At 41.2% G+C, this 27,064-nt stretch overlaps 1 protein-coding gene across 7 annotated transcripts in view; it reads right to left on the reverse strand.

The window, feature by feature from the left end:
- The window catches only part of ARHGAP18 (Rho GTPase activating protein 18), a 136,023-nt gene that overhangs the window by 72,563 nt on the left and 36,396 nt on the right, over window positions 1-27,064 (reverse strand). Inside the window, exon 1 of one of the 7 annotated variants that reach the window (XM_073789580.1) lies at window positions 3,997-4,283. The exons of 3 other annotated variants lie outside the window; for them this stretch is intronic. In XM_073789580.1, the coding sequence (XP_073645681.1) occupies window positions 3,997-4,142 (146 nt within the window). In that variant the 5' untranslated portion in view covers window positions 4,143-4,283. Of the gene's footprint in view, window positions 1-3,996; window positions 4,284-27,064 lie in introns of those variants that run through there. 3 more of the 7 variants (XM_073789579.1, XM_073789577.1, XM_073789576.1) reach the window with 3 other exon arrangements.

Here is a 27,064-nt window from a genome sequence, read left to right on the forward strand (position 1 = left end):
TTGTGGGAACAATGATTAAAAGAGGATCTTTCCATCTGTGCTGCATTAGGCTGCAAGACAGTCCCTCCTGCAGAAACAGCTTTTGCATAATTCATTGCGCCATTTTAAACGCTAATCAGTGAATTACAAGAAGCTATGGAATGAGTACAGAGGGAAGAGAGACTGACATTTACCGGCTACCTCCTAAGTGGTCACCTAATCCTCACTTTGGGCTACCGCTCCATGAAATCATGGTATATATGCCCTCACTTTATCTCCAACAGGTTCCTACCCTCCACGACAGGTGCTATCATCACTGTTTGGCCATACTAATGTCCCAGGAATGAGTATTTCTTAGGCTATTATCGCAGGGTAGCATAGAAAAGAAGATTCTACTGGAAGATGGAAGAAGTTGGCCTATCTCCAGCCCTACTGTTCACTGTGTAAGCATCACATAAAATTCACCCTATAACAAGAAGAAGAATACCTCAAGTCTCTTCCAATTCTAAAAATTACATAATTTTAATCTATTCAGCTGTTCACACTGATTTTTCATGTATAATGTCTTAATTTAGCCAGCCGCTTTGCCTTGGAGTTGCCTTTTGTTTGTTTGTTTGTTTTTGGCCACACCTTGCGGGATCTCGGTTTGCTGACCAGGGATTGAACCCGAGTGAAAGTGCCAAACCCTAACCATTGGACCACCAGGGAACTCCCAGAGGTGCATTTTTTTTAAAGAAAGAGAAACTAAGGTGATGGAAAGGGCCTGTCTGGGCTCCCCACTTACCCTTCCCCTCAACCTTAGACACTTTGATAAATACGTTATTTGGAGATCCACTTAAGAATGTACTGCAAGAGGATTCTATGGCTACAGAAAATTAGAAAAACAAGTGCTTTAGGCATCTCAAAAAAAAAAACTTTTATGGAATCCTTAAGCTTTAAACACTGAAAAATTAATTAAGCAGGAGGTTTTTATGATGGTAAGGGATGTGATTTTGAACCAGCAGAAGTACTGAGAAACTATGCAGGCAGTAGGGTTAAAGACGTGGATTACAAATTTTATAATAAACTTTCTCATTTCCCATTTCTTATTACTCCATAGGTCATGGTAAATAAATAAATAAACATTCTGAGTTTTTATTGATTTGTGACATTAACATAGGTGAGATATGGTAAAGTTCCTGAGGTTTAGTTTAGTAGCTCAGTAAGAATCAAAAGAATCATCTCAAAAGACACTACAACTTGGAAAACTGAACTCAGTGGTAGTAGTTTCATAAAAATGATTTTATTTTTAAATCAGTAACTCATAATTGAAAACTTAACCATAAATATTAAATACTTGACAGAATGTTAAAAAGCACAATTGATAGGGAAGGTGGGAGGGAGACGCAAGAGGGAGGAGATATGGGGATATATGTATAGCTGATTCACTTTGTTATAAAGCAGAAACTAACACACCATTGTAAAGCAATTATACTCCAATAAAGATGTTTAAAAAAAATAAAAAGCACAATCGGGGGGACGGGGTGGCAGGAAACCTTCCTGAGTTGTTTTGAATGTGACAATAGATCGTTATTTTACAACAGTGCTATCTAATTGAAATAAAAGGCAAGCCACAGTGGTAATTTAAATTTTTCTAGTGGCCACATTAAAAAAGAGGCAGGTAAAAATAATTTTAATGGTATACTTTATTTAACCCAATATACCCAAAATATTATCATTGCAACACGTAATCACCATAAAAACTGTTAATGAGGGCTTCCCTGGTGGCGCAGTGGTTGAGAGTCCGCCTGCCGATGCAGGGGACACGGATTCATGCCCTGGTCTGGGAAGATCCCACATGCTGCGGAGCGGCTGGGCCCATGAGCCATGGCTGCTGAGCCTGCGCGTCCAGAGCCTGTGCTCTGCAACGGAAGAGGCCACAGCAGTTAGAGGCCCGCGTACCGCAAAAAAAAAAACCGTTAAAGAGATCTTTTGCTTTCTTTTCATTCTAAGTCTTCAAAATCCTGTAACTTATGCCTGTATCACAGCTCAGTTTGGACCAACCACGTTTCAAGTGCTCAGTCGCCACAGATGGCTGGTGGCTACTGTACTGACAGCGCAGCTACAGAAGAATGAGGCAGCAGGCAGGTTCTCCTTAAAGAGCCCAATATGTATGAGTGATGTAATTCCCTCCTACTTCCAACATGCAAAATTTCATGTCTGTCTACAGGATATTTGCTTTTTCAGTGACTCAGCAAACATTTAGGGAAAACCTATTTTATTCCACACTCTGCTAAACTATGGAATGTAGATGTATTTCAGACAAGGTAGGCCTAGGACTTAGTAGGCAACAAAGACCTGTGCAATGAACTCCAAAACAATATTGCAAGTGGTAACTGCTATGGAAGCAGAGATTAGAAAAGTCACAAGCTCTAAGGAGGAGACTTGGTCAAGACTTCATAGAAGAGTGGTAAGAGCTGGGGCTTGAAGGCTGAGCAGGATTCTGCTAGGTAGAACGTGATGAGAAAGGCATTCAAGGCAGTGGCAACCATATGAGCAAAGATACACAGTGAGCCTGGGGAACTGTGAGTGGATTGATATAGACGGATTATACTGACTTCCAGGGAACTGCAACCAGCTGGGGGCGGGGGGAGATGGTGTTAGGCATTGCAGGGAGCCAAATTGTGCTGGACCTTGCCTGTCATATTGAAACACTTGGAATGCGACAGGGGAAGGTTTCTAAACAAGCAAATGTCACTCCAAATTAGTGTTTCAGAAACATACTTTTAAGAAGAATAAATAGTAAGACAGCCTGGAGCTGTGATGCTCTGGAGTGAGGGGATTCCAGAGAGATGAGAAGAATCTGAATCCAGAGGGCATTGACAGAAACAGAAGTGAAAGGACAAATTTAAGAAGCTTTTCTCCAGTAGACTCAAATGACCTTGGTGACCAGTCAGATAAAGAGGATGGAGGACACAGAAGAAACCAAGATGATGCCACAGTTTGTTCTTGGATGGATACGTGACAATCATTAACTGAGAGAGGGAATATAGAACACAGCAGGTTGGACAGAGAATGTGATGAGTTCAGTTTGGACCTGCTAAATTTGAAATATGTTAGAGACCCTTGGGTGACACTGTATACCTAGAGCTCACACCCACCTTATACTAGATTCATCTGTCTTTACCTCTGTGCCTTAATTAATGACCCTTTGGGTATAAAGTGTGTTCCTAGGACTAGCAGCAGTGGCATCAAGCTTGTGGGAAAGGCAGAATCTCAGACCCTATCCCAGGCCTGCTGAATCCCAGTGTGCGTTTTACCAAGATTCCCAGGTGACCCTTTTGCACATTCAAATTAGAAAAGAACTGCTGAAAGTATTTGAAAATCTAGATTAGTAGCTCATGAAAGGTACTGACTGAAGGCAGGATAATTTTAGAAGTCATCAGCATAGAGATGAGAGTTAAAGACTATGAGAGCTTACTCTCAGAAAACAAAGAACTTTAAACAGGATATCTTGCTAAGTACATTAAATAAAAACCGAACCTTCAAGAAGAAGAGGAAGAAGAGAAAAAGGAAACAAAACCTTTAAAAACAACGAAAGATCCACAATGGTGAATCCACAGTAAAGCTATAAAGAACTTCTATTTATGATTCAGATAAATTCGCACTGACGTGCCTTAATATTCAGGGATGCTGAAAAACAAATTTGACGTGAGTGGAAGCAGAATTCACTGGAAACTTCGGGGCCACTGCTTGCTGGGGCAGAGGTAACCAGAACCTGGGACAGAAGCAGAAGGTCTGGATTCTAGGCTGGCCTCACACCAGGCAGGGCATCTCCCCTCTACTTGCCATGGTCTCCTCAGCTGTGTAATGAGGGGGCTTGAGAGTAAGACACTCTCTTCCAAGGAGGTTTCCAGCTGTGGCTAAGTAGGAAGGTGAGATTCATTTGTTGCTTCCAAGCACTCCCTGGCAACAGGATGAGCAAGGCTCTGTTCCTCACCCTCCGCCCATCCCAACTGCCTCATCCCACCAGCTCACCCAGCAAACAAGTTTCCTGAAGTTTTGTTCAGAATCCAACAGCTGTCTAGAGCTGATTTCAAGTCCACCACGTGGTCTGCTGCGTCCTCTGTTTCCCAGGCGACGCTGACGTTGCTGCCTGGTGTTGCCACATACAGGACCAGCATACCCAGGCCCGCAACCAGGAGAGTCCCTCTCAAACCCAGTGCAGGCTGCTGCTCCCTGAGGCGGAAGACCCTCTGAAGGCTTCTTGCTAGATGCCAAACGATTCAAAACCAGGGTGCGTAACTGCCATTCCACGTAAAAGCCTTACAATATATATATTTGTCTCATCTGGCTTTACCTCAGGTCACAGAAGCAAAGCCCGGAATAACAAGCTGTGCTTTTACGTGGCGGACTGTGCACATGAATACAAACGTGGCAGAAGATGAAAGTGCAGCAGATGAGGACAGGATGCTCGTTCAGTAGCCAGGGCAGCCCGATATGAAGGACCTTCAGGGCACGATGCCTGCTTCTTGGCTCCTTGGAACAAATACTCAGTGTAAACCCGCACTCTCCTTTTGAAGTAGAGGCAATTTGTCTATTGTCATCTTCCTGCCTTAATTACGCTCCAGCATGGATCTGGAGAGGTGTACTTGTTCTTCCAGTGCAGAGGCCCTTCACATTAGCACGTGAAAGCTACGAAAACATCTTCTCCTGTAATCAACTCATCCCTTCACGGCAAAGTTGCATCAGATGATCTCCTTTGAGATGGACACCAAAACCACACGTGCAAGCCTTCTTTCCGTTTCACTGTGCGAGGGGTCACAGGCACATCTACCCAGCCACACATCCAAAAGTTAACTCTTTTGTTAACATCAGGACCTACACCCATCTCATACAAGATTCATTCATCTTTACCTCTGTGCCTTAATCAATTGGTACCAATCCAATACCGAGAGCTCATACCCACACTGCCCTCATATCAAGGTTCAAATAACCTTGCCAACTTTTAATTCCAACACATCTCAGTTTCTACCAAGAAATTTAAAAGCCCTATATCTGCTGGGAAAAGGGGGAAATTCTTATACTTTATTTCAAATGTAAATGTGAATTAAATTTGATTTTTACTATCTACACCATACAGTTGCTCCATGGTAAGAATAAAAGGAGCATTTGATAATTTGCCAGAACAATGATCACAACAGCAAGACTATGAGGTAGTCACCACTATTATTCCCATTTTAAGGATGAGGAAACTGAGGCTTAGAGAAACTGCAACCTAGGCCATGTAGCTCCAGAACCCATGCTCTACATGGTAGAAGCATTTGAAACCTGTCCTCAGGAACATTAATTCAAGTTATGATGGAGTTTAGAGCTGAAATGACCCTACAGATCACCAAGTCATATCATTCTCAATCTGTTTGAGCTTCACAGCTGGCAAGTGAGAGGAACCACAGCAATCCCCTGCTATTATCAGTGTGCTTAAAGACATATGTGATATATACAAACCATCCAATCCCTGTCTCTCTTGTCTCTCTTCTCTCTGACAACACTGGTTTTTGTTGCGGTTGTTGTTTTTTGTTTGTTTTAGAGACAAAGATAAAGAACTGGGTTTAAGTCCTGCATGAGATCTTCTGAATTCTTTCTTTCCTAGGCCTTATAAAGTCCAGCCCTTAATTATTCAGACATGAATACTGAATTAGAAAAAGTAGAAAATTGGGTGATCTGCCCAGTGACATACAGGTACTAGTTCACAGCCCTGCCAAATCACTAAGAAGATTTCCTGATTCTCAATCAGTAAATAGCATAACCAAGTACCTTCCATCAGGACAGATGGTATTATGACAGAGAAAACACATTACTCTTCAACTTTATCACCAGGGTAATAAAGACGGGCCATAACTACTCCTTTATTGATAATTATTTTCTCTCTGTGAACTTTGACAGCCCAACCCACTGATCCTCTGGCTAGGCTAAAGAACAATTAACCACAGTGACACCACTTCACATATTCTCCGACATCGCCCCACTTATTGAAACTTACTCCTTTGGAAAGAAAGAAAAGAGCTATTTACACTAAAACTTCAGCAGTCACAAACTGGGAGCCTGCAGGCTAGATCTGGCTGGCAGAAATGTTTTGTTTGGCCAGCAGGGTGTTTCAAACATTTTTAGATTGGTTTACCACCTTTTTCTCTTGTAACATGTTTCTCTGGGCAGGCAGTTTGCCATAGTTCCCACCGGTCCCACTTGACTGTTATGCTGTCGGCTGGTCCCTGTAGGCATCTGGTTTGCAGTCTCTGCTTTACTGCGTTAATATTACGGCATTAAATTAACATGACCCACTATTTCACACCCATCACCAATGAATGATATCTGAATTCTGCATCAAGATAGGGCTCAGTTTATCAAGAAGAAAGTGAATGCTGCAGGCGGGTGTAGGGGGATAGGACTGAACAAGGAGATGGGGTATCTTGCTTCTGGTCTTTCTCCATCAGTAAATAGTGGAATTATTTTGATCATGTCACCAACTCTCAATGCATCATGGTCATTTCTTCATTTGTAAAAGAGGAAAGTTGGCTAGCTACCTAAGATTTTCTTTGCTAACTAAAAAATCCTGTGCAATGTCTCTTTCCTCAATCATGTACAAATATAGGCATCTTCCCAGATTAGCAAAAGTCATTAGCAAACGAAGGAACACGAGGGATTTCAGGAGTCACATAGACTAGAATTTAATACACAGTTCCATCATTTTCCATGAGATCTTAGGCCAGTTATATAAAACTCTCAAAGCCTCAGTTTCCTCACATTCATTAATTTACTCAAAATGATTTACTGAGCACCTACTATATGCCAGGTACCTTCTAAATTCTGGAGATCCAGCAGTGAGCAAAACAAAGACCCTGCTCTCATGGAGCTTACATTTTAGCAGTTAGGAGAGAGAAAATAAAAATATGTGTCATCTGTCAGGTGATGAGAAGTGCTATGAAAATAAATTAAGTGGGGTAAGAGAATGAGGGAGGCGGGAGAAGATCTCTCTGATAAGACACTTGAACAGAGACCTGAAATAAGTGGGAGGTAGAGGAGGTTTAGCCATGCAGATATCTGGGTACAGGTTGTTCCAGGCAGAATACCCAGCAGTTATAAAAATTTAAAGATGTGACAAGCAGAGCTCCTAACAGAGTCTTTGTGATAAGCTTCTTTCCTTTCCACCCCTTCCCTCCCCGTGTCCCTCCTCCAAACATGCGTGCCCTTCAGGATCTACTGTCTGCCCTCTGCCCTGATACAAGTACCAAACATCTCAAAGCAAAGCAGACCAAGGGTGAGAAAACCTCACTTCTAATCCCATGTTCTAACCCATGACAATCCGTACCTGTCATATCCTATTTTTGATACTCAGGTAAGAGAGACAAATCCTTCCTCAACTGTGCTTTGAGGAAAATCTTTTCATAACAGAGTACTCCAAAATACATACAGGTAGTTAACGGTTACGATCTGCTTTCCTCAGAGGGTGGGAGACAGATCACAAAGGTTAAGATCTGTCTCCGTGTCAGAAAAGCCTGGATCACATCCCAGCTCTCCGCTTGGCTTGTGACCTTGGTCAAGTTACGTAGCCTCTCTGAATCTCAAGTTTTTCAGCTATAATTGGGGACCAACATTACCTCCTTCCAGAGTTGTGGTGAGACTCGAATGTCCATAAAACACATGAAACTCTCTTGGCACAAAGGGAAGTGCCCAATGATGTGTGCATATTACTATCTGGGCTTCTGACTGCAAGTTACAGACATCAACTCTGACAAAGCAGAAGGGAATTTTATTAAAAGTCACCCAGTAGGTGGCTCCCAGAATGACCAACAGCCAGGAATAATGCCCCAGATCATGCCGTGGAGTGGCCCAGGGACACTGTGCAAGAGCAGACCACGCAGCTCACACCACCAAGGGCTGCAGCACTAGGCACTGCCCTATTTTTCAGCGAGAGGAGGGCTCTGCCTCCAAGCAAAGCTCAGAAAGCAAAGCATTTCCCAAACCAGACAGGAACTCAGATGCCAGGCAGCCGAAAGAATGACAGGTGTCCAACCACACCACTACGACTGTACAGCTGACCCTCGAACAACAGCAGGGGTTAGGGCTGCCGAACCTCCGTGCAATCAAAAATCTGTGTATAGCTTAGAGTCAGCCCTCCATATCTGTGGTTACTCCGTAACCATGGTTCTGTTTCTTTGGATTCAACCAACTGCAGATCAGGTAGTACTGACCATTGAAAAAATTCACCCACACAATTCAAACTTGTGTTGGTCAAGGGTCACCTGTATATATATATATATATATATCCGTTGGAGCATCTGCTAGCTTGCTCATGTGTCTTCCCTCACCAAGAAGGCCCCAGCCCTCTCCAGGCAGTTCAGCCCCATCCTGGAAGGCTCCCTGCTCTGGGAAGCCTTCCCCCCCGACTCCAATGCCTGCTTCCTCCCTTCTCCCGCTAATTCTCTTACAAGGCACCTCATTACAAATTGATGTACACACTGTCTATACATACTCATATACAAACAGACACAAATCCTTTGTGGAATCCACAGGGTAGAGATTAAAAACAAATGCATATACGGTTATAAATAACACTGCCTGGTCCACTAATCATTTCATGTGTGTATATCTCAACCCACAAATGGGGTTATAATTCTTTGTTGACAGGGAACACCATCCTTTTCTTCCATACCTGTTAGAAGCCTATTTCCTGTTCTTTGCCAATGCTTAATACCTTTTCCCTTAAATCTGGGATGACACATAGTTTTTATATTGCAGGTCGAATACCTAATTCATCTACAAATATTCCTTTGTTAAGAAAAACAGATTCAAACTCCCATATAGAATGGGGAAAGTTACCAATGCCAACAAATTTCACAAAATATTGAAGCACTTACAAATTAAAATCATCTTATAGAAGCATTATTGCTCCTTATTTTCAGATTAAAACAAACCCACTATCTTCCTATTTCGAAAAGTGGGGAATCCCACACTACCCCAATTTTACCAAGAAAAAAAAAAAAGCTGGTTCCCCCCGCCACTGCCGCCATGGAATAACATCCCCATCTTGTGGGCACTACTGCTCAATGTTTTCAAAACTCATGGTGACGTTTTCAGAACTCTGATATCTCCTTTTTTGTTTTTTCTTAATTTATTTTATTTATTTATTTTTGACTGCATTGGGTCTTCGTTGCTGCGCACGGGCTTTCTCTAGTCGTGGTGAGCAGCGGCTACTCTTCATTGCGGTGTGCGGGCTTCTCACTGCAGTGGCTTCTCTTGTCGTGCAGCACCGGCTCTAGGCGCGCGGCCTTCAGTAGTTGTGGCTGGAGGGCTCTAGAGCGCAGGCTCAGTAGTTGTGATGCACAGACTTAGCTGCTCCGCAGCATGTGGGATCTTCCCGGACAAGGGCTCGTTCGAACCCATGTCCCCTGCATTGGCAGGCGGATTCTTAACCACTGCGCCACCAGGAAAGCCCAGAACTCTGATATCTCTTAATGCTGTTCAGGGATAGACAGAATTGAACTACCACCCTATTTGGCCCATAAGCCGAAAGTCTTAACATGTCTTTAATAAATGCTTTCTGCACAGAACACTTGTAAATTTAAAATAATTATAAACCTACAATATTGAGTCAGGCATCAACCAGGTCTACAGAAAAAGAAATGAAAAATATACATATAGATATTTTTTTGAATCCAGAGATACCTAAAGAGGAAGTCCTCCCATGAAGGGTTCTCTTCTCCCAGTGAGTAATGAACTCCTTCAGGAAACAGTTACTGAGATCCAGAGTATCTAGCACGGTACAGGCTGTTATCCCCTGGCCAGGATCAGGCAAGCGGAAGGCAATACATATGTGAAGGGCAAGAGAAGCTGACAAGAACCTCAGTGGTTCCCGGCAGGCTCCTGGCGAAGCCGGGGGGCGCTGATAATGCTGCCTGGGCTCTCAGCCAGGAAAAGGAGGGTTAGCAGGCAGTCAGAAATATGCGGGTGTGAACGAGCTGGAAACAAGAAAGGAGAGGAGGGTGGTGAGACAACAGAACAATGGAAACAGTGGAAAAGCAAGAGGAGGAAGAGCGTCAGGGGTACCCTTTCCATCAAGAAGAAGGAAGGGGGCTTCCCTGGTGGCACAGTGGTTGAGAATCTGCCTGCTAATTCAGGGGACACGGGTTCGAGCCCTGGTCTGGGAGGATCCCACATGCCGCGGAGCAACTAGGCCCGTGAGCCACAACTACTAAGCCTGCGCGGCCGGAGCCTGTGCTCCGCAACGGGAGAGGCCACAACAGTGAGAGGCCCACACACCGCGATGAAGAGTGGCCCCCATTTGCCACAACTAGAGAAAGCCCTCGCACAGAAACGAAGACCCAACACAGCAAAAATAAATAATTAATAAACTCCTACCCCCAACATCTTAAAAAAAAAAAAAACGAAATATGACGAATGAGGTTCAGAACAGTGCCCATCTTTTTTCTCCATGTACTTCATATGCACCTTGGGAATTCAAGCAAGTCCACAACTTACAAATACCACAGATATTTGAAGTTCGCTTGTCACTACCTTCCTTCCTTTTGTCATTATCATCGTGTGACAAGCTTATTTGGTTTTGCTTCTATTCATTTTCCCTCATTCAAATAGTCTTTTACTGGAAACAGAGAATTGTGCTTCCCAAGCCGGGACGTGGTATCAGCCCACTGTTTTCAGTGGTCATTTATTTCAGAACCACCTCTTTTATTGAAGAAGGTTACCACTGCATGTAAAAGCACCTTTAACTGTTAGTCTCCAACCATCAGTTTATCCAAATATTCACCAATAAATATACAAAAACCTTCTGTGAATTCAACAGGTCTCATCACCTCCAAATTCTCCTTTAAATCTCTTTGTAAACCATAAAATCAGACAGTACAGGAGCAGCCTGGTTCATTAGGTCCCCAGGCCCTCCAGGCTGTCACTCAAGACCCTCTGAGCTCTGCCCCATCTGCCTTCCCCACCTGGCCTCAGGCCCATCTCCCACTTCTGTCATCAAGGACCCAACCCATCCGAACAGTACTGGCTTGCCAAGCCCACCTCAGCCCAGGCACCTTTCCCGCCCCAAGAGCCTCATCTACATAGTCCCCACCCAACCTCGCACCCTCCCTACCTTCCCTAAGGCCCACCAGCAAATGACGCAGTCCTCACCTCTGATGGGACCCCTGCCCTGAGAGTCTGGCGCTGCAGGGACAAATGAAGGCTTTGAGTCTAAACCCTGCCACTCACTGCACGTGGAGCCTTGGCCAAATCACCTAACCTTTTGGAACATCCCTTTCCTTATCTGTAAAATGAAGTAACAATACCTACCTTACAGGGCTGTTATAAGGATTGGAAATAACTTACATAAAGGGCCGAATACTAAAGAGTAGATACTCAAGAAACGAGGACTATGATTCCACAAATAGCAACACCACCAACACCAGCACCACCACCACCACCACTGCGAGTGGCTCAAGTTCAGAGAAATAAAGCAATCACACGACAGGCTGCAGTACAAGCTGTGGGCTCCTGGAGAGGAGGGTCCAGCCCTTCCTCTCCCCCGGGAGCCCATCTACTGGGCTTCATGTTTAACTGGCAGTTTATAAAGAGCAATAAAAAAAAAAAAAACGACTAAAATAATATGCACCAAAATGTTAATGTAACTATCTTCAGGCACTGGTTTCATAGGCAATTTATTGGGCTTTTTTATTTGTGCTTTCCAATATTAACTAAATTTTCTAGACTGAACAAATATTATTAAAGTTATGCCAAATGTATTCAATATCTCACCAAAATTTTAGTCTCAGTCCCCATTAAGCACCACAAATACAAGTTACATTAACAACTTGATTTTCACTTGATTTTACATCTCTCTTTCAAACTTTCTCTAATTTTTCTACTTAAGCAATAATGCTTCCAATAAAGCACCTTTTTCTAGGCTGAAATAAGGACAGTTTTTATTAAAATTCCCCTTCAATTTGACTCCAAAATATGCCCTCAGAATTTCATCTGTGCCCACAGTGAGCATTAATATTGGATGTTAAGTTCAAACTTTCTCTGGTCTAAAACCAACTTTAAAAAAAAATTTAAAAATATGTAAACCTAAGAAATCCCACATTACATTTTAAAGGATGTCTCATTATTTTGACATTCATATTTTCTCATATGGCCGATGTCTATAATCACTTCAGTTTTAATATTTTCAATATGCTTTAATATATTAGACAAGCTTACAAGTGAAAGATAGAGCTACTCTCCAATTAAAAACCGAAGTGGCAAACAGTGCACCTACTGAAATAAAAAGGAAGGTCGCGCATCACGGGTCAATTTTTCTTGTACTCTGATAGAGGACCTTCACACGGATGATGGGTGATGGCACTGTGTCATAATTTTATAACAAAATAAACTTCTAGAAGAGAGGGACACATTGGTGGGTAGCTAAATGGTTTGAAAAGTCTCCTATACCACCTACTTCCCATCAAAAGGAGGATCACCCAGATGCAGCTAAGAACAATGAGTGTGAAGTTATAGCTTCTACCTTTTTAGGGCTTCCCCCCACTGCTCTGTTCTGCTGTGGACTACTAAGCCGCTCACCCTTCTAAGATAAGCAGAGATGAGACTTTTTTACATGACATCCTTCAGGAACGCCAACTGGGTCATTCTAAAGGAATGACGGACACCACATAATTCCTCGTTTGGCAGGACTGTCCTGAAACTGTATGATGTCTGACACAACTGGAACCTGCCCCACAAACAATGAGACAACATAAAACATCCTCACAAATTTGCAAAACGCCCTTAAGAGGGTAATACTGCCCCCACTGAGAAGTACTGACACAGTTCTACTGTTCCCCCTCATTTTGCCTTTGACAATATAGAGGCCCTGAGAGGTTAAGTGATTACACTCCCAGCAGATTACTGACAATGACAAAGCTGGTTTCAGAAATGAGACTCATCAGCAGAAGCAAGAACTACAATCGTGCAGCCTGTGGAACAAAAACCACATTCACAGAAAGACAGACAAGATGAAAAGGCAGAGGGCTATATACCAGATGAAGAAACAAGATAAAACACCAGAAAAAAACCTAAATGAAATGGAGATAGGTAATCTTCCAGAAAAAGAATCCAGAATAATTATAGTGAAGATGATTCAGGACCTTGGAAAAATAATGGAGGCAAAGATCGAGAAGATTCGAGAAATGTTTAACAAAGATCTAGAAAAATTAAAGAACAAACAAACAGAGATGAACAATACAATAACTGAAATGAAAACTACACTAGAAGGAATCAATAGCAGAATAACTCAGGGAGAAGAACAGATAACTGACCTGGAAGACAGAATGGTGGAATTCACGGCTGTGGAACAGAATAAAGAAAAAAGAATAAAAAGAGATGAAGACAGCCTAAGAGACCTCTGGGACAACATTAAATGCAACAACATTCGCATTATAGGGGTCCCAGAAGGAGAAGACAGAGAAAGGACCCAAGAAAATATTTGAAGAGATTATAGTTGAAAACTTCCCTAACATGGGAAAGGAAACAGCCACCCAAGTCCAGGAAGCACAGCGAGTCCCATACAGGATAAACCCAAGGAGAAACACGCTGAGACACATAGTAATCAAATTGACAAATATTAAAGACAAAGAAAAATTATTGAAAGCAACAAGGGAAAAATGACAAATAACACACAAGGGAACTCCCATAAGGTTAACAGCTGATTTCTCAGCAGAAACTCTACAAGCTAGAAGGGAGTGCAATGATATACCTAAAGTGATGAAAGGGAAGAACCTACAACCAAGATTACTCTACCCAGCAAGGATCTCATTCAGATTCGTTGGAGAAATCAAAAGCTTTACAGACAAGCAAAAGCTAAGAGAATTCAGCACCACCAAGCCAGCTCTACAACAAATGCTAAAGGAACTTCTCTAAGTGGGAATCACAAGAGAAGAAAAGGATCTACAAAAACAAACCCCATACAATTAAGAAAATGGTAATAGGAACATACATATCGATAATTACCTAAAACATGAAGACACAGGCTTGCTGAATGGATACAAAAACAAGACCCATATATATGCTGTCTACAAGAGACTCACTTCAGACCGAGGGACACATACAGACTCAAAGTGAGGGGATGGAAAAAGATATTCCATGCAGATGGAAATCAAAAGAAAGCTGGAGTAGCAATTCTCATATCAGATAAAATAGACTTTGAAATAAAGAATGTGACAAGAGACAAGGAAGGACACTACATAATGATCAAGGGATCAATCCAAGAAGAAGATATAACAATTATAAATATATATGCACCCAACATAGGAGCACCTCAATACATAAGGAAACTGCTAACAGCTATAAAAGAAGAAATCGACAGCAACACAATAATAGTGGGGGATTTAACACCTCACCTACACCAATAGACAGATCATCCTAGATGAAAATAAATAAGGAAACAGAAGCTTTCAATGACACAATAGATCAGATAGATTTAATTGATATTTATAGGACATTCCATCCAAAAGCAGAAGATTACACTTTCTTCTCAAGTGCGCACAGAACATTCTCCAGGATAGATCACATCTTGGGTCACAAATCAAGCCACAGTAAATTTAAGAAAACTGAAATCATATCAAGCATCTTTTCTGACCACAATGCTATGAGATTAGAAATGAATTACAGGGAAAAAAACGTAAAAAACACAAATACATGGAGGCTAAACAATACGTTACTAAATAACCAAGAGATCACTGAAGAAATCAAAGAGGAAATCAAAAAATACCTAGAGACAAATGACAGTGAAAACACGACGATCCAAAACCTATGGGATGCAGCAAAAGCAGTTCTAAGAGGGAAGTTTATAGCTATATAAGCCTACCTCAAGAAACAAGAAAAATCTCAAATAAACAATCTAATGTTACACCTAAAGGAACTAGAGAAAGAAGAACAAACAAAACCCAAAGTTAGCAGAAGAAAGAAATCATAAAGATCAGAGCAGAAACAGATGAAATAGAAACAAAGAAAACAACAGCAACAATCAATAAAACTAAAAGCTGGTCCTTTGAGAAGATAAACAAAGTTGATAAACCATTAGCCAGACTCATCAAGAAAAAGAGGGAGAGGACGCAAATCAATTAAATTAGAAATGAAAAAGGAGAAGTTACAACACACAAGGTAGAAATACAAAGCATCCTAGGAGACTACTACAAGCAACACTATGCCAATAAAATGGACAACCTGGAAGAAATGAACAAATTCTTAGAAAGGTATAACCTTCCAAGGCTTAACCAGGAAGAAACAGAAAAGATGAACAGACCAATCACAAGTAATGAAATTGAAACTGTGATTAAAAATCTTCCAACAAACAGAAGTCCAGGAGGAGGTGGCTTCACAGGTGAATTCTATCAAACATTTAGAGACGAGCTAACACCCATCCTTCTCAAACTCTTCCAAAAACTGAAGAGGAAGGGAAACTCCGAAACTCATTCTATGAGGCCACCATCACCCTGATACCAAAACCAGACAAAGATACTACAGAAAAAGAAAATTACAGACCAATATCACTGATGAATATAGATGCAAAAATCCTCAACAAAATACTAGCAAACAGAATGCAACAGCACATTAAAAGGATCATACACCATGATCAAGAGGGATTTATCCCAGAGATGCAAGGATTCTTCAATATATGCAAATCAATCAATGTGATACACCATATTAACAAATGGAAGAATAAAAACCATATGATCATCTCAATAGATGCAGAAAAAGCTTTTGACAAAATTCAACACCCATTTATGATAAAAACTCTCCAGAAAGTGGGCATAGAGGGAACCGACTTCAACATAATAAAGACCATATACGAGAAACCCACAGCAAACATCATTCTCAACGGTGAAAAACTGAAAGCATTTCCTCTAAGATCAGGAACGAGACAAGGATGTCCACTCTCACCACTATTATTCAGCATAGCTTTGGAAGTCCTAGCCACAGCAATCAGAGAAAAAAAGAAATAAAATGAATACAAATTGGGAAAGAAGAAGTAAAGCTGTCACTGTTTGCAGATAACACGATACTATACATACAGAATCCTAAAGATGACACCAGAAAACTACTAGAGCTAGTCAATGAATTTGGTAAAGTTGCAGGATACAAAATTAATGCACAGAAATCTCTTGTATTCCTATACACTAATTATGAAAAATCTGAAAGAAAAACTAAGGAAACACTCCCATTTACCACTGCAACAAAAAGAATAAAATAACTACGAATAAACCTACCTAGGGAGACAAAAGACCTGTATGCAGAAAACTATAAGACACAGATGAAAGAAATTAGAGATGATACAAACAGATGGAGAGATAGACCATGTTCTTGGATTGGAAGAATCAACATTGTGAAAATGACTATACTACCCAAAGCAATCTACAGATTCAATGCAATCTCTATCAAATTACCAATGGCATTTTTTACAGAAGTAGAACAAAAAAATCTTAAAATTTGTATGGAGACACAAAAGACCGCAAATAGCCAAAGCAGTCTTGAGGGAAAAAAACGGAGCTGGAGGAATCAGACTCCCTGACTTCAGACTATACTACAAACTACAGTAATCAAGACAGTATGGTACTGGAACAAAAACAGAAATATAGATCAATGGAACAGGAAAGAAAGCCCAGAGATAAATCCACGCACCTATAGTCAACTAATCTATGACAAAGGAGGCAAGGATACACAATGGAGAAAAGACAGTCTCTTCAATAAATGGTGCTGGGAAAACTGGACAGCTACACTCCCTAACACCATACACAAAAATAAACTCAAAATGGATTACAGACCTAAATGTAAGACCGGGCACTATAAAACTCTTAGAGGAAAACACAGGAAGAACACTCTTTGACATAAATCACAGCAAGATCTTTTGTGATCCACCTCCTAGAGTAATGGAAATAAAAATAAACAAATGGGACCTAATGAAACTTCAAAGCTTTTGCATAGCAAAGAAAACCATAAACAAGACGAAAAGACAGCCCTCAGAACTGGAGAAAATATTTGCAAATGAATCATCAGACAAAGGGTTAATCTCCAAAATATATAAACAGGTCATGCAGCTCAATATCAAAAAAACAAACAACCCAATCTAAAAATAGGCAGAAGACCTAAACAAACATTTTTCCAAAGAAGACATACAGATGGCCAAGATGCACATGAAAAGCTGCTCAACATCACTAATTATTAGAGAAATGGAAATCAAAACTACAATGATGTATCACCTCACACCAGTCAGAATGGGCATCATCAGAAAATCTACAAACAACAAATGCTAGAGAGGGTGTGGAGAAAAGGGAACCTTCTTGCACTGTTGGTGGGAACGTAAATTGATACAGCCACTATGGAGAACAGTATGGAGGTTCCTTAGAAAACTAAAAATAGAATTACAATATGACCCAGCAATCCCACTACTAGGCATATACCCAGAGAAAACCATAATTCAAAAAGACACATGCACCCCAATGTTCATTGCAGCACTATTTACAATAGCCAGGACATGGAAGCGACCTAAATGCCCATCGACAGACGAATGGATAAAGAAGATGTGGTATATATATACAATGGAATATTACTCAGCCATAAACAGGAACAAACTTGGGTCATTTGTAGAGATGTGGATGCATCTAGAGACTGTCAGAGTGAAGTAAGTCAGAAAGAGAAAAACAAATATCGTATATTAACACATACATGTGGAACCTAGAAAAATGGTACAGATGATCCAGTTTGCAGGGCAGAAATAGACACAGATGTAGAGAACAAACGTATGGACACCAAGGGGGGAAGCGGCGGGGGGGGGGGGAGTGGGGGGGGATGAATTGGGAGATTGGTATTGACATGTATACACTGATGTGTATAAAACTGATGACTAATAAGAAAAAATTCAAAAAAAAAAGAAATGAGACTCATAACACACACATGCACACACACACACACAAAACCCCTGCCCCTGTCACTCCTAGCTCAGATTTTTCACCCCTGCCCTCTGCAATCATCACCCTTAGAATTGAAACATCTGTGTTACTCTGACCCCACACCTCTTGCATTCTTCCTAAATAGTGTATGCTGACTTTTTCCCACTGCACATCAAGTCTCATTAGCATGGTCACAGTCTGAGCCTTATTAACTCATATCACAAGGAACGTGCCCAGTGTTCCCCTTCTTGGACCATAACCAACCTCCTGGCTGTCTTTGGGACCTTCCAGTTCCCAACCAGCCCATTATGTCAGTCCCTCCGTCCACACACCTCATTCTCTCAGCAACCAGAACACTTTGGACACTGCTCCCTCAGCACTGCCCATCATACATCTGTTAAGTCTTGGTTTAATGCCCCACTGTCAGCTTTGTCCTTAATCCTTGCTGCACAGAAGTGTAAGTATGTTAAATTCCATATCTAAGCAGACCTGTGTTATTTCATATTCATCAGTTACAATATAATTCTATTCAATGTAGTTTCTTCTAGCTGCTTAAAAAGTTCTTTAAATGGCTGCTCCAAATCTGCTGAGTCAATCCCTGATTCAATCCACCTATTCTGCTTTTATAATAATCAGGCAGTAAATTATGAAGATGCCCCTTCCAATCACGTCTCTGGTCATGCTGCATGTCCAAGTGGACTGCCTTCTTTCTGAAAAACCAAGTTTTATCTTTCCTCCAAAATCTGGTCCCTGTTAATATCCTCAACAAAGCTTTCAAGCTCTTGGCCCACATTGATCTTTGAATTCTCAAATTATTAACAATGATAGATTTACAGAAATGAAAGAAATCTTTACATGACCTAGCCAAATCATTTTACTTTACAGATGAAGGAACTGAAATCCAGAGAAGCAAAGAAAGAGTCTCTGGTCATGTAACTGGTTACAGACAAGGCTGCAACTCAGGTCTCTCCCTTCCTGCCCAGTGAATAATTTGATAATATTTACAAGCATGCTTTTGATAATATTGAAAAACATGCTTTTGGACAAATGTTAGAAGGATAATTCTACTATGCTTCATACTGTCATTCATTCAGTACTTAAAAATGGAAATATTTTATTGGCAACATATTTTCATGCTAAATGGAAATTTAATGCAAATATCCAGTTCCTATTTCCCTTGGTCATTTCAGGTTTTTTTCAGTCAATAACCATCTCCAGTTTGCTTTCTAGCCTTGCCAAAAAGCCTTAAACGGGGCCACCAAATAAACATCTGAAATGAAGATTTTTAAGTTTTATAGCATTTCGGTTTCAAATCAGGTTTACTTTACAAGTGGTTTTCATTTTTATTTTATGACTATATAAAAGGACAGAGTAACTAAAAATCACAATATTTCATTTGCAATCATTTCTTACACTTCTGAAGTGTGCCTTACATGCCTTAACTATTGTTAATTAGTCAGCAATGATTCACAGTCTTCAAGCTCATGTTATCTGTCGTCTTGCAATTTCTCAGTCCTCAATCATTTAGGTGGTAAATTCACTTTTGGGTGGTAAATGTCTTAAATCACCAGATTAGATTATTTACATTCTTTTCATACACTTATTTTTACTATCTGCTTCATTTACATTAATGTACCACCAGTTGACTCTTTTTAATGTTATCTTTGACTCCTTTTAATGGTATCTGAAGAGAAGACCAGAGTCAGAATCCAGAATACTAACTCATTTTACACCTGCAGGTACACACTACTGTACTGAATGCACTTCACCAGCCTTGAAAATCTGATGTTTCTATCCTTTGAAAAACTTCTCTCCTTTGAAGTTACTTTATACTCTATTTTAAACACAATCAAAATGTGGAAAAAAGGAAGCAGATATTCTCCCAAAGCCATTAACCTGAACGACAAAATTGGGAAAGGTTTCAAAGATACTGGCTAAGTATCTTAATCTCTAAACCGATAGAGTAATTCACACACACACACACACACACACACACACACACTCCTCTCTTTGAAAAAGCTGTTAGTCACTAGTCCGTTTTTAGCTTGTTCCCAACTCTGCCTCAGGCTTTTAACTCCTCTTTCATCATTAAGGAAATATACCTTATTGAAGTATTTTATAAACTGTCTAAAAATTTCAATTAACTATTTTTATCTCCATGAAAAGTGTTCAGTAAAATTCTCATTATTACAACCATCCAATATTGAAGCAGTGTAAGATATTAGCTAGGCAAGTGATACACGTGAAGATCTGTATACACATGTCTACGACTTAAAGGAGAGAGGCCAGAAACTGCCTGCCTGTATTATTAACTATGTAATCGTGAATACGGCACTTCTGTCTCTGGCCTACTTCCTTACTTGTAAATCAAGGGAGCAGAGAATGCGAACAAAGTATCTGTTTAAGTTTTTAAGTTTTATGGTTCTAGGAAATTACAAAAGAATAATATTGACATTTCTCTATAACATGCCTAAATGAAGAAAATGTTTTTCTTAAATATATGTATTTATATATGTATATATATATATACATACATATGTGTGTGTGTGTGTATATATATACACACACACACACACACACACATTGTTGGCCCTCAGTAGAGGCACTGGCTAAGACCTAAACTATGAATCCTTTTTGTTTATAACATCAGCTCATTATCACATATTATGTGTGGCCAACTGAATCTATAAATAATTCATAAGTTTTATTTTCATAAGATGTCGCTTCTACTTTTCATTTTTAAAATGGTGACAAAATTGCTAGTAAGAGAGTCAAATAGCCAATAAGGAATAACAGTAACAACAATCCCAGTAGCTCGCACTCACTGAGCCATCACCATCAGCCAGGAACTTGTTTAAACATCTGCACGGGTGTTTGTGCATTTACTCCTCACAACAACCTTAGCTACTGATTTGCCAGTTGAGAAACAGAGGGACAAAGTGGGTAAGTAACTTGACAAGATGACACCATAGGTTGGAGAGCTGCATCTGGACGCCAGGCAATCCACCTTCGGCTCACTCGGGTGGCTAACGCCTTTACCTTACAACCTCTAAGTAAGAGGCTGAGTGGCAATAGGAAGGTTAGTTCAGTCTGACACTAACCAGATACATTCCTCTGGAATTCATTTTCCACATCTACCATGAGAATGGCTGTTCGAGCAGCTTTGGCATTCCGATATCTGGTGTTATAATCTAGAAAATCCACACAAGTATTTACACAGACATCTAAAAAGACCGGCATCTCTCTCTGGAGCATCTCTTATAGCACAGTCACCTGCCCTCTGTCCTACTTCTCAGAAATCAATCTATAACCAAGGAAACAGCCTTGGTTCAAAGCCATAAGAGACATGAGAAAGTATTTCAGAAAGAATAAGAAGCAGAGACTCAATTGCCTTTCCCCACCCCTTGTTCCTTGGACGAGGCATGTAATCAATTCCCCTCCCTCTGTCCCTTGCCTACCTGTGCTGCCAATCAAACAGCTCTCCATTCCAGCCCAACTCCCACTCCACCTTCAACCAAGAGTCACCTCACTTCGCCCTACTCCACCCCACTCTGCTCATGCCTGCCAACAACCGGAGGAGCAACTGTATCCCGTGGAAGGACTGACCAATAAGTGGCCAGGGATCAGTTTAAATGCCAGCTCTTATTTCTGCAGAAAATGTAAAGCAGAGCCACTGAAAAAACCCTGGTTAGTGTCATTGGGATCAAGCACTTGACCTAGAACATCAAGTACTCAACTCTGACTCTTTCCTGGCTATCTTCCAGAAGAAGCTACAGAATGGTGAGAAAAGTGGGAGAGAACGGGGAGAGCAGATGTGGCCAAGCGTCCTCACATCTGACGCAGTTGGTCAGTGTCCCGGTAGTAGACAGGAAAGTAATAAATCTGTGGCAAACGCAGTCAATGTCTTCTTACAAGTGAAAGTGGTAAGGACTGTTACTTTTGCTTTCTGACCACTCATAAAGGTTAAATGACCCCCATGAACTGCAGAGGGGGCAACAGGTCAAATAACACCATAGCACCTACATCACTGGGTAATCCATTAAATATAGCTAAAGGTATTAGTCATTGAATTTTCACAAGCAAATGAAACCACCAAACTATCCAAAACCAACCAATGACCCTCTAAGAAGGGGTGTGTGTGCCATGCACACTGCATGGTTTATGAGTTTCCATACCCTTAGCAACTCTGTTAGAGCTCACGCTAAAAACGCTCCTTTTCCATCCTTCATGAAGACGGAATGAAAACATTCTACCCATCCATGTATAAATGCTACACTTTGTAGAACTTCAATATTAGATTGTTGCAATAATACTCTTTCAAACGCATGGAAAACAAAGTGCTTGCAGCAGGCACTTAACAAAGTTCATCAGGGATTCCAGGCTCTGTTCTTTCCACCATCAGCTGGAAACCTTCAGCATCCACTGAACATCCATCAGTGATTCTAGGTTCTGTTCTTGGTTCCACCACCAGCTGGCTGTGGGTTTACCTCTCCTGACCTCCATCTCCTCATGTGTAAAAGAGTTTAGACCAAATGACACTTGAATTCCCTTAAACACAAAAATCTGTGATTACAAGGTAAAAGTATTATTCTCGACAATTATCTAAGAATCAGTGATTTATCTGAAAACAGATGAAGAGTTGCTTATACATTTTTCAAAAAAAAAAAAAAAAAAGGAAAACAGGATATTCAGAGAGAATAACACCATTGAATTTTTATATCGTTGAACCTAAATTAAGTAAATCACAAGGCCAGATCTAAAACTGCAAATTAAGGGACTTCCCTGGCGGTCCAGTGATTAAGACTACGCACTTCCACTGCAGAGGGCGTGGGTTCAGTCCATGGTCGGGGAACTAAGATTCCCATGTGCCGCGAGTTATGGCCAAAAGATAAAATAAAATAAAATAAAACTGCAAATTAAGAGAGTGTCAGGGTCCTAGTGCCAAAGGTCAAGTTTAAATAAAGTTATTTTTGTTGACATATAGTCTTCACTGATTTTTTGGTGTTGTTCATAAAAATCATACTTGCTTATGATTATGAGTAGCTAGTTTTAGGCAGTTTGGTGAACTCTTACTTTCATGAAGCATGACAACTTAGAATTCTGGCTCTAAAAGAAATAAGGTACCATTTTCAAGCCAGTTAGATTCTACCTCTTGGTTAGATTAGACTTTGGTGTGCTATTTGTCAAACTCCCGGAGCTGTCCTAAAATTGAACATTGATGCTTGGGGAATACTCCATGGCAGACACAAAATAACAATGGTTAAAATATTTCTTAGAATTTTGTTACCACTAGGAGTACATTAAAAAGTTCACTGGCTTTTTCCCTGGACACACATTCCCCGATCTTCTTGTCTGTTATTAATGCCATTCACAAGTAGCTTCTTCCAAGTATCATCACGTTTTCCTTGTCCTTGCAAAAACCTATGCTTCCAAATTTCACCACTTTTACCATCAGCCAGAATTTAAGCTTCCCACACAGTAATACTACCACCATCAAACTTATGAGTAATTTTAATGTGTGAAGGGAAAAGGGAATGCAAGGTAGCAATAGCTGAAAGGTCAAAAATAAAACTTGTGTACTGAGTGCCATCCATGTTTTCTTTACCATGTTGGCCTCAAGTTTTCACAAAGATGAATTAAACCCATTGGTACAGGAAAAAAATAAAAAGAAAGAAAGAAAGGTGATAATGTGCATACAAGAATATGAACTCACCCTGAGGGAGGGGCAGCTGGGGTTTTTTTCAAACTGTGCCCCACTGAACCCCAGGGACCCAGATGGGTCCATTAATCTTTTTCTAAATCCAGTGTGACACATTTTCGCTCAAGCAAAACCAGACAGGTAAAGACATCACTCCGTCATATACAGCACACTCAGCGGATGCCCAGCCGAACACAGGAGCCATGGATTAAGCTCATGAAATCTACAAATATTTCTCAATGACCTACTCTGCCCAGTCTTTCTTCCAGGCACTGGGGATACAATGAACAGCGCAGACAAAAATTCCTATCCTTGCAGAGACACTGCAACCAAATACATCATAGTTTAGAAACAAAAACAGCTATACAGGGCATCCAGGGAAATACTGTGGAAACCTTAATGTAGATCATATATTAGACTATAATTATCTTACAGTAGTTTTCAAACTTGTCTGCACATTGGAATCACCTGGGAGCTTAAAAAAAAAAATTACTGGCGTCTCTGAGCCATCCAGGGATTGAGATTTAATTAGTCTGGAGTGTGGCCTGAGCTTTGGAATTTTAAACTTTTTTAAATTAAAACTTTGAATCCGGATGTAAGACTTAACGTGTATCCTAATCCATTTTAAAACAGTTCTAGGGCTTCCCTGGTGGCGCAGTGGTTGGGAGTCCGCCTGCCGATGCAGGCGATATGGGTTCGTACCCCAGTCCGGGAAGATCCCACGTGCCGCAGAGCAGCTGGGCCCGTGGGCCATGGCTGCTGAGCCTGCGTGTCCGGAGCCTGTGCTCCGCAACGGGAGAGGCCATGGCGGTGAGAAGCCCGTGTACCGCAAAAAAAAAAAAAAAAAAAAAAAAAAAAAACAGTTCTAAGTGCTTAAATATTTTGCAATAAAATTTGAGGAAACAAAATCAATCATCTAGTCCACTTGATCATCTTAGACAGGATGTGGTCCTGAGTATGAAATTCAACAATTTATAAGCAGAAAACTACTTTCAGATGATGGGCAATGTTTCAGAATTCACCAAGTGAATTTTTAATTTCAACTTAGTACAACAGTTTTACTCTAAACCTTTGTTTCAATGTTTATTTTTAAATGTTTTAAAACCATCCTATCTTTGAAAGAACAGCGACTCACTGACATTATTCTGAACACTCACTGCTTCTGCAGAACGCTGCAGGCATAGGATACATGGGGTTTTACCTATACTGGTACTAAAAATATACTTTAAAGTATATTTTAAAAATAAATCCTTAATATACATTTGATTTGTCCTAATTTGCCTCCTTCTCCTAAAGATGAAACAAAATGTTCCAATATTGTACAATCAGTCTATTCCAGTGCCATCTGTCATCTGGACAGTTATTATTCATAAGGAAAACTGTAGTTATTATTCATTATTTATATCTCCCCAACTTGCTTTTTTTTTTTCCTGGTAAGAATACACAAAACACACATACACACGTACCGAGAGAGAGAGAGAGAGAGAGAGAGAGAGAGAGAGAGAGAGAGAGAGAGAGAGAGAGAGAGAGAGAGGGAGAGAGGGAGAGAGAGAGAAGGAGAGAGGGAGGGAGGTGGAGGAATATAGCCAGAAAAGCAGACTGGAGCCCTAATTAGAAAGATACTCATACTTAAGCATGTACTCATTTGGAAAATATTTACTAAGAAACTACTATGTGTCAAGCAATGTGGAAATAATTATAAACAAGCCAAACAGAATCCCAAATTGATAGTCACATTGGGAATACAGACAAGCAAGCATGACACAATTAGGGCATTGCTTTTGCAAGGCTAATCTGATGAGCAGGATTAAAATAAACTAGACCAGGTTTGCATTCAAAGTGTATATTCTGCATAAGTAATAAAAGCGGATCCTTTCTAAAAATTAAATTTGATGGTACAGTCCTGACCGAGTTGCTTTCCATTTCATTTATACGTCCTTTCCCTACTGTATTAGTTTCTTGTGGCTGCTAATTACTACAAACTTGGTGGCTTAAAGTAATAGCAATTTACTCTCTCATAATTCTAGAGGCTAGAAGTTCAAAATCAGGGTCACTGGGGTCAAGGTGTCAATGGAGACGAACTCCCACCAGAGCCTCTAGGGGATCCATTCCTCCCCTCTTGCAGCATCTGTTGGGACAAGCATTCCTTTGCTCGTGGCCTTGTTGACTCCAATCTCTGCCTCCATTTTCACATGCCGTGTGTGTGTGTGTGTGTGTGTGTGTGTGTGTGTGTGTGTGTGTGTGTGTGTGTGTGTGTGTGTGTATGCATGAAATCTCCCTCTGTCTTTCATTAGGATGATTGTGATTGCATTTGGAGCCCAAATGAATAATCTGGGATAATCTCCCATCTCAAGATCCTTCACTTAATTGCATCTCCAAAGACCCTTTTCCTAAATAAGATTCACAGATTAAGATTCACATATTCCTGGGACTTCCTTGGTGGCACAGTGGTTAAGACTCCACACTCCCAATGCAGGGGGCCCCGGTTCAGTCCCTGGTCAGGGAACTAGATCCCACATGCATGCCACAACTAAGGAGCCCACGTGCCACAACTAAGGAGACTGCCTGCTGCAACTAAGGAGCCCACGTGCCACAACTAAGACCTGGTGCAACCAAATAAATAAATATTAAAAGAAAAAATTTCAGAGACAGGAGAAGATGGCGGAAGAGTAGGACGCAGAGATCACCTTCCTCCCCACAGATACATCAGAAATACATCTACACGTGGAACTGCTCCTATACAACACCCACTGAACAGTGGCAGAAGACCTCAGACCTCCCAGAAGGCAAGAAACTCCCCCACGTACCTGGGTAGGGCAAACGAAAAAAGAATAAACAGAGACAAAAGAAGAGGGACAGGACCTGCACCAGTGGGAGGGAGCTGTGAATGAGGAAAGGTTTCCACACACTAGGAAGCCCCTTCGTGGGCGGAGACTGCGTGTGGCGGAGGGGGAATCTTCGGAGGGGGAATCTTCGGAGCCACGGCGGAGAGCGCAGCCACAGGGGTGCGGAGGGCAAAGCGGAGAGATTCCTGCACAGAGGATCGGTGCCGACAAGCACTCACCAGCCCGAGAGGCTTGTCTGCTCAACCGCCGGGACAGGCGTGGGCTGGGAGCTGAGGCTCGGGCTTTGGAGGTCAGATCCCAGGGAGAGGACTGGGGTTGGCGGCGTGAACATAGCCTGAAAGGGTTAGTGCGCCACGACTAGCCGGGAGGGAGTCCAGGAAAAGTCTGGAGCTGCCAAAGAGACAAGAGACTTTTTCTTGCCTCTTTGCTTCCTGGTGCGCGAGGAGAGGGGATTAAGAGTTCTGCTTAAAAGAGCTCCAGAGACGGGCGCAAGCCGCGGCCAAAACCGTGGACCCCAGAGACGGGCATGAGACGCCAAGGCTGCTGCTGCCGCCACCAAAAGCCTGTGTGCGAGCACAGGT

This window comes from Tursiops truncatus, chromosome 12 (assembly GCF_011762595.2).
Source record: "Tursiops truncatus isolate mTurTru1 chromosome 12, mTurTru1.mat.Y, whole genome shotgun sequence".
In the NCBI taxonomy this organism is placed as follows: domain Eukaryota; kingdom Metazoa; phylum Chordata; class Mammalia; order Artiodactyla; family Delphinidae; genus Tursiops; species Tursiops truncatus.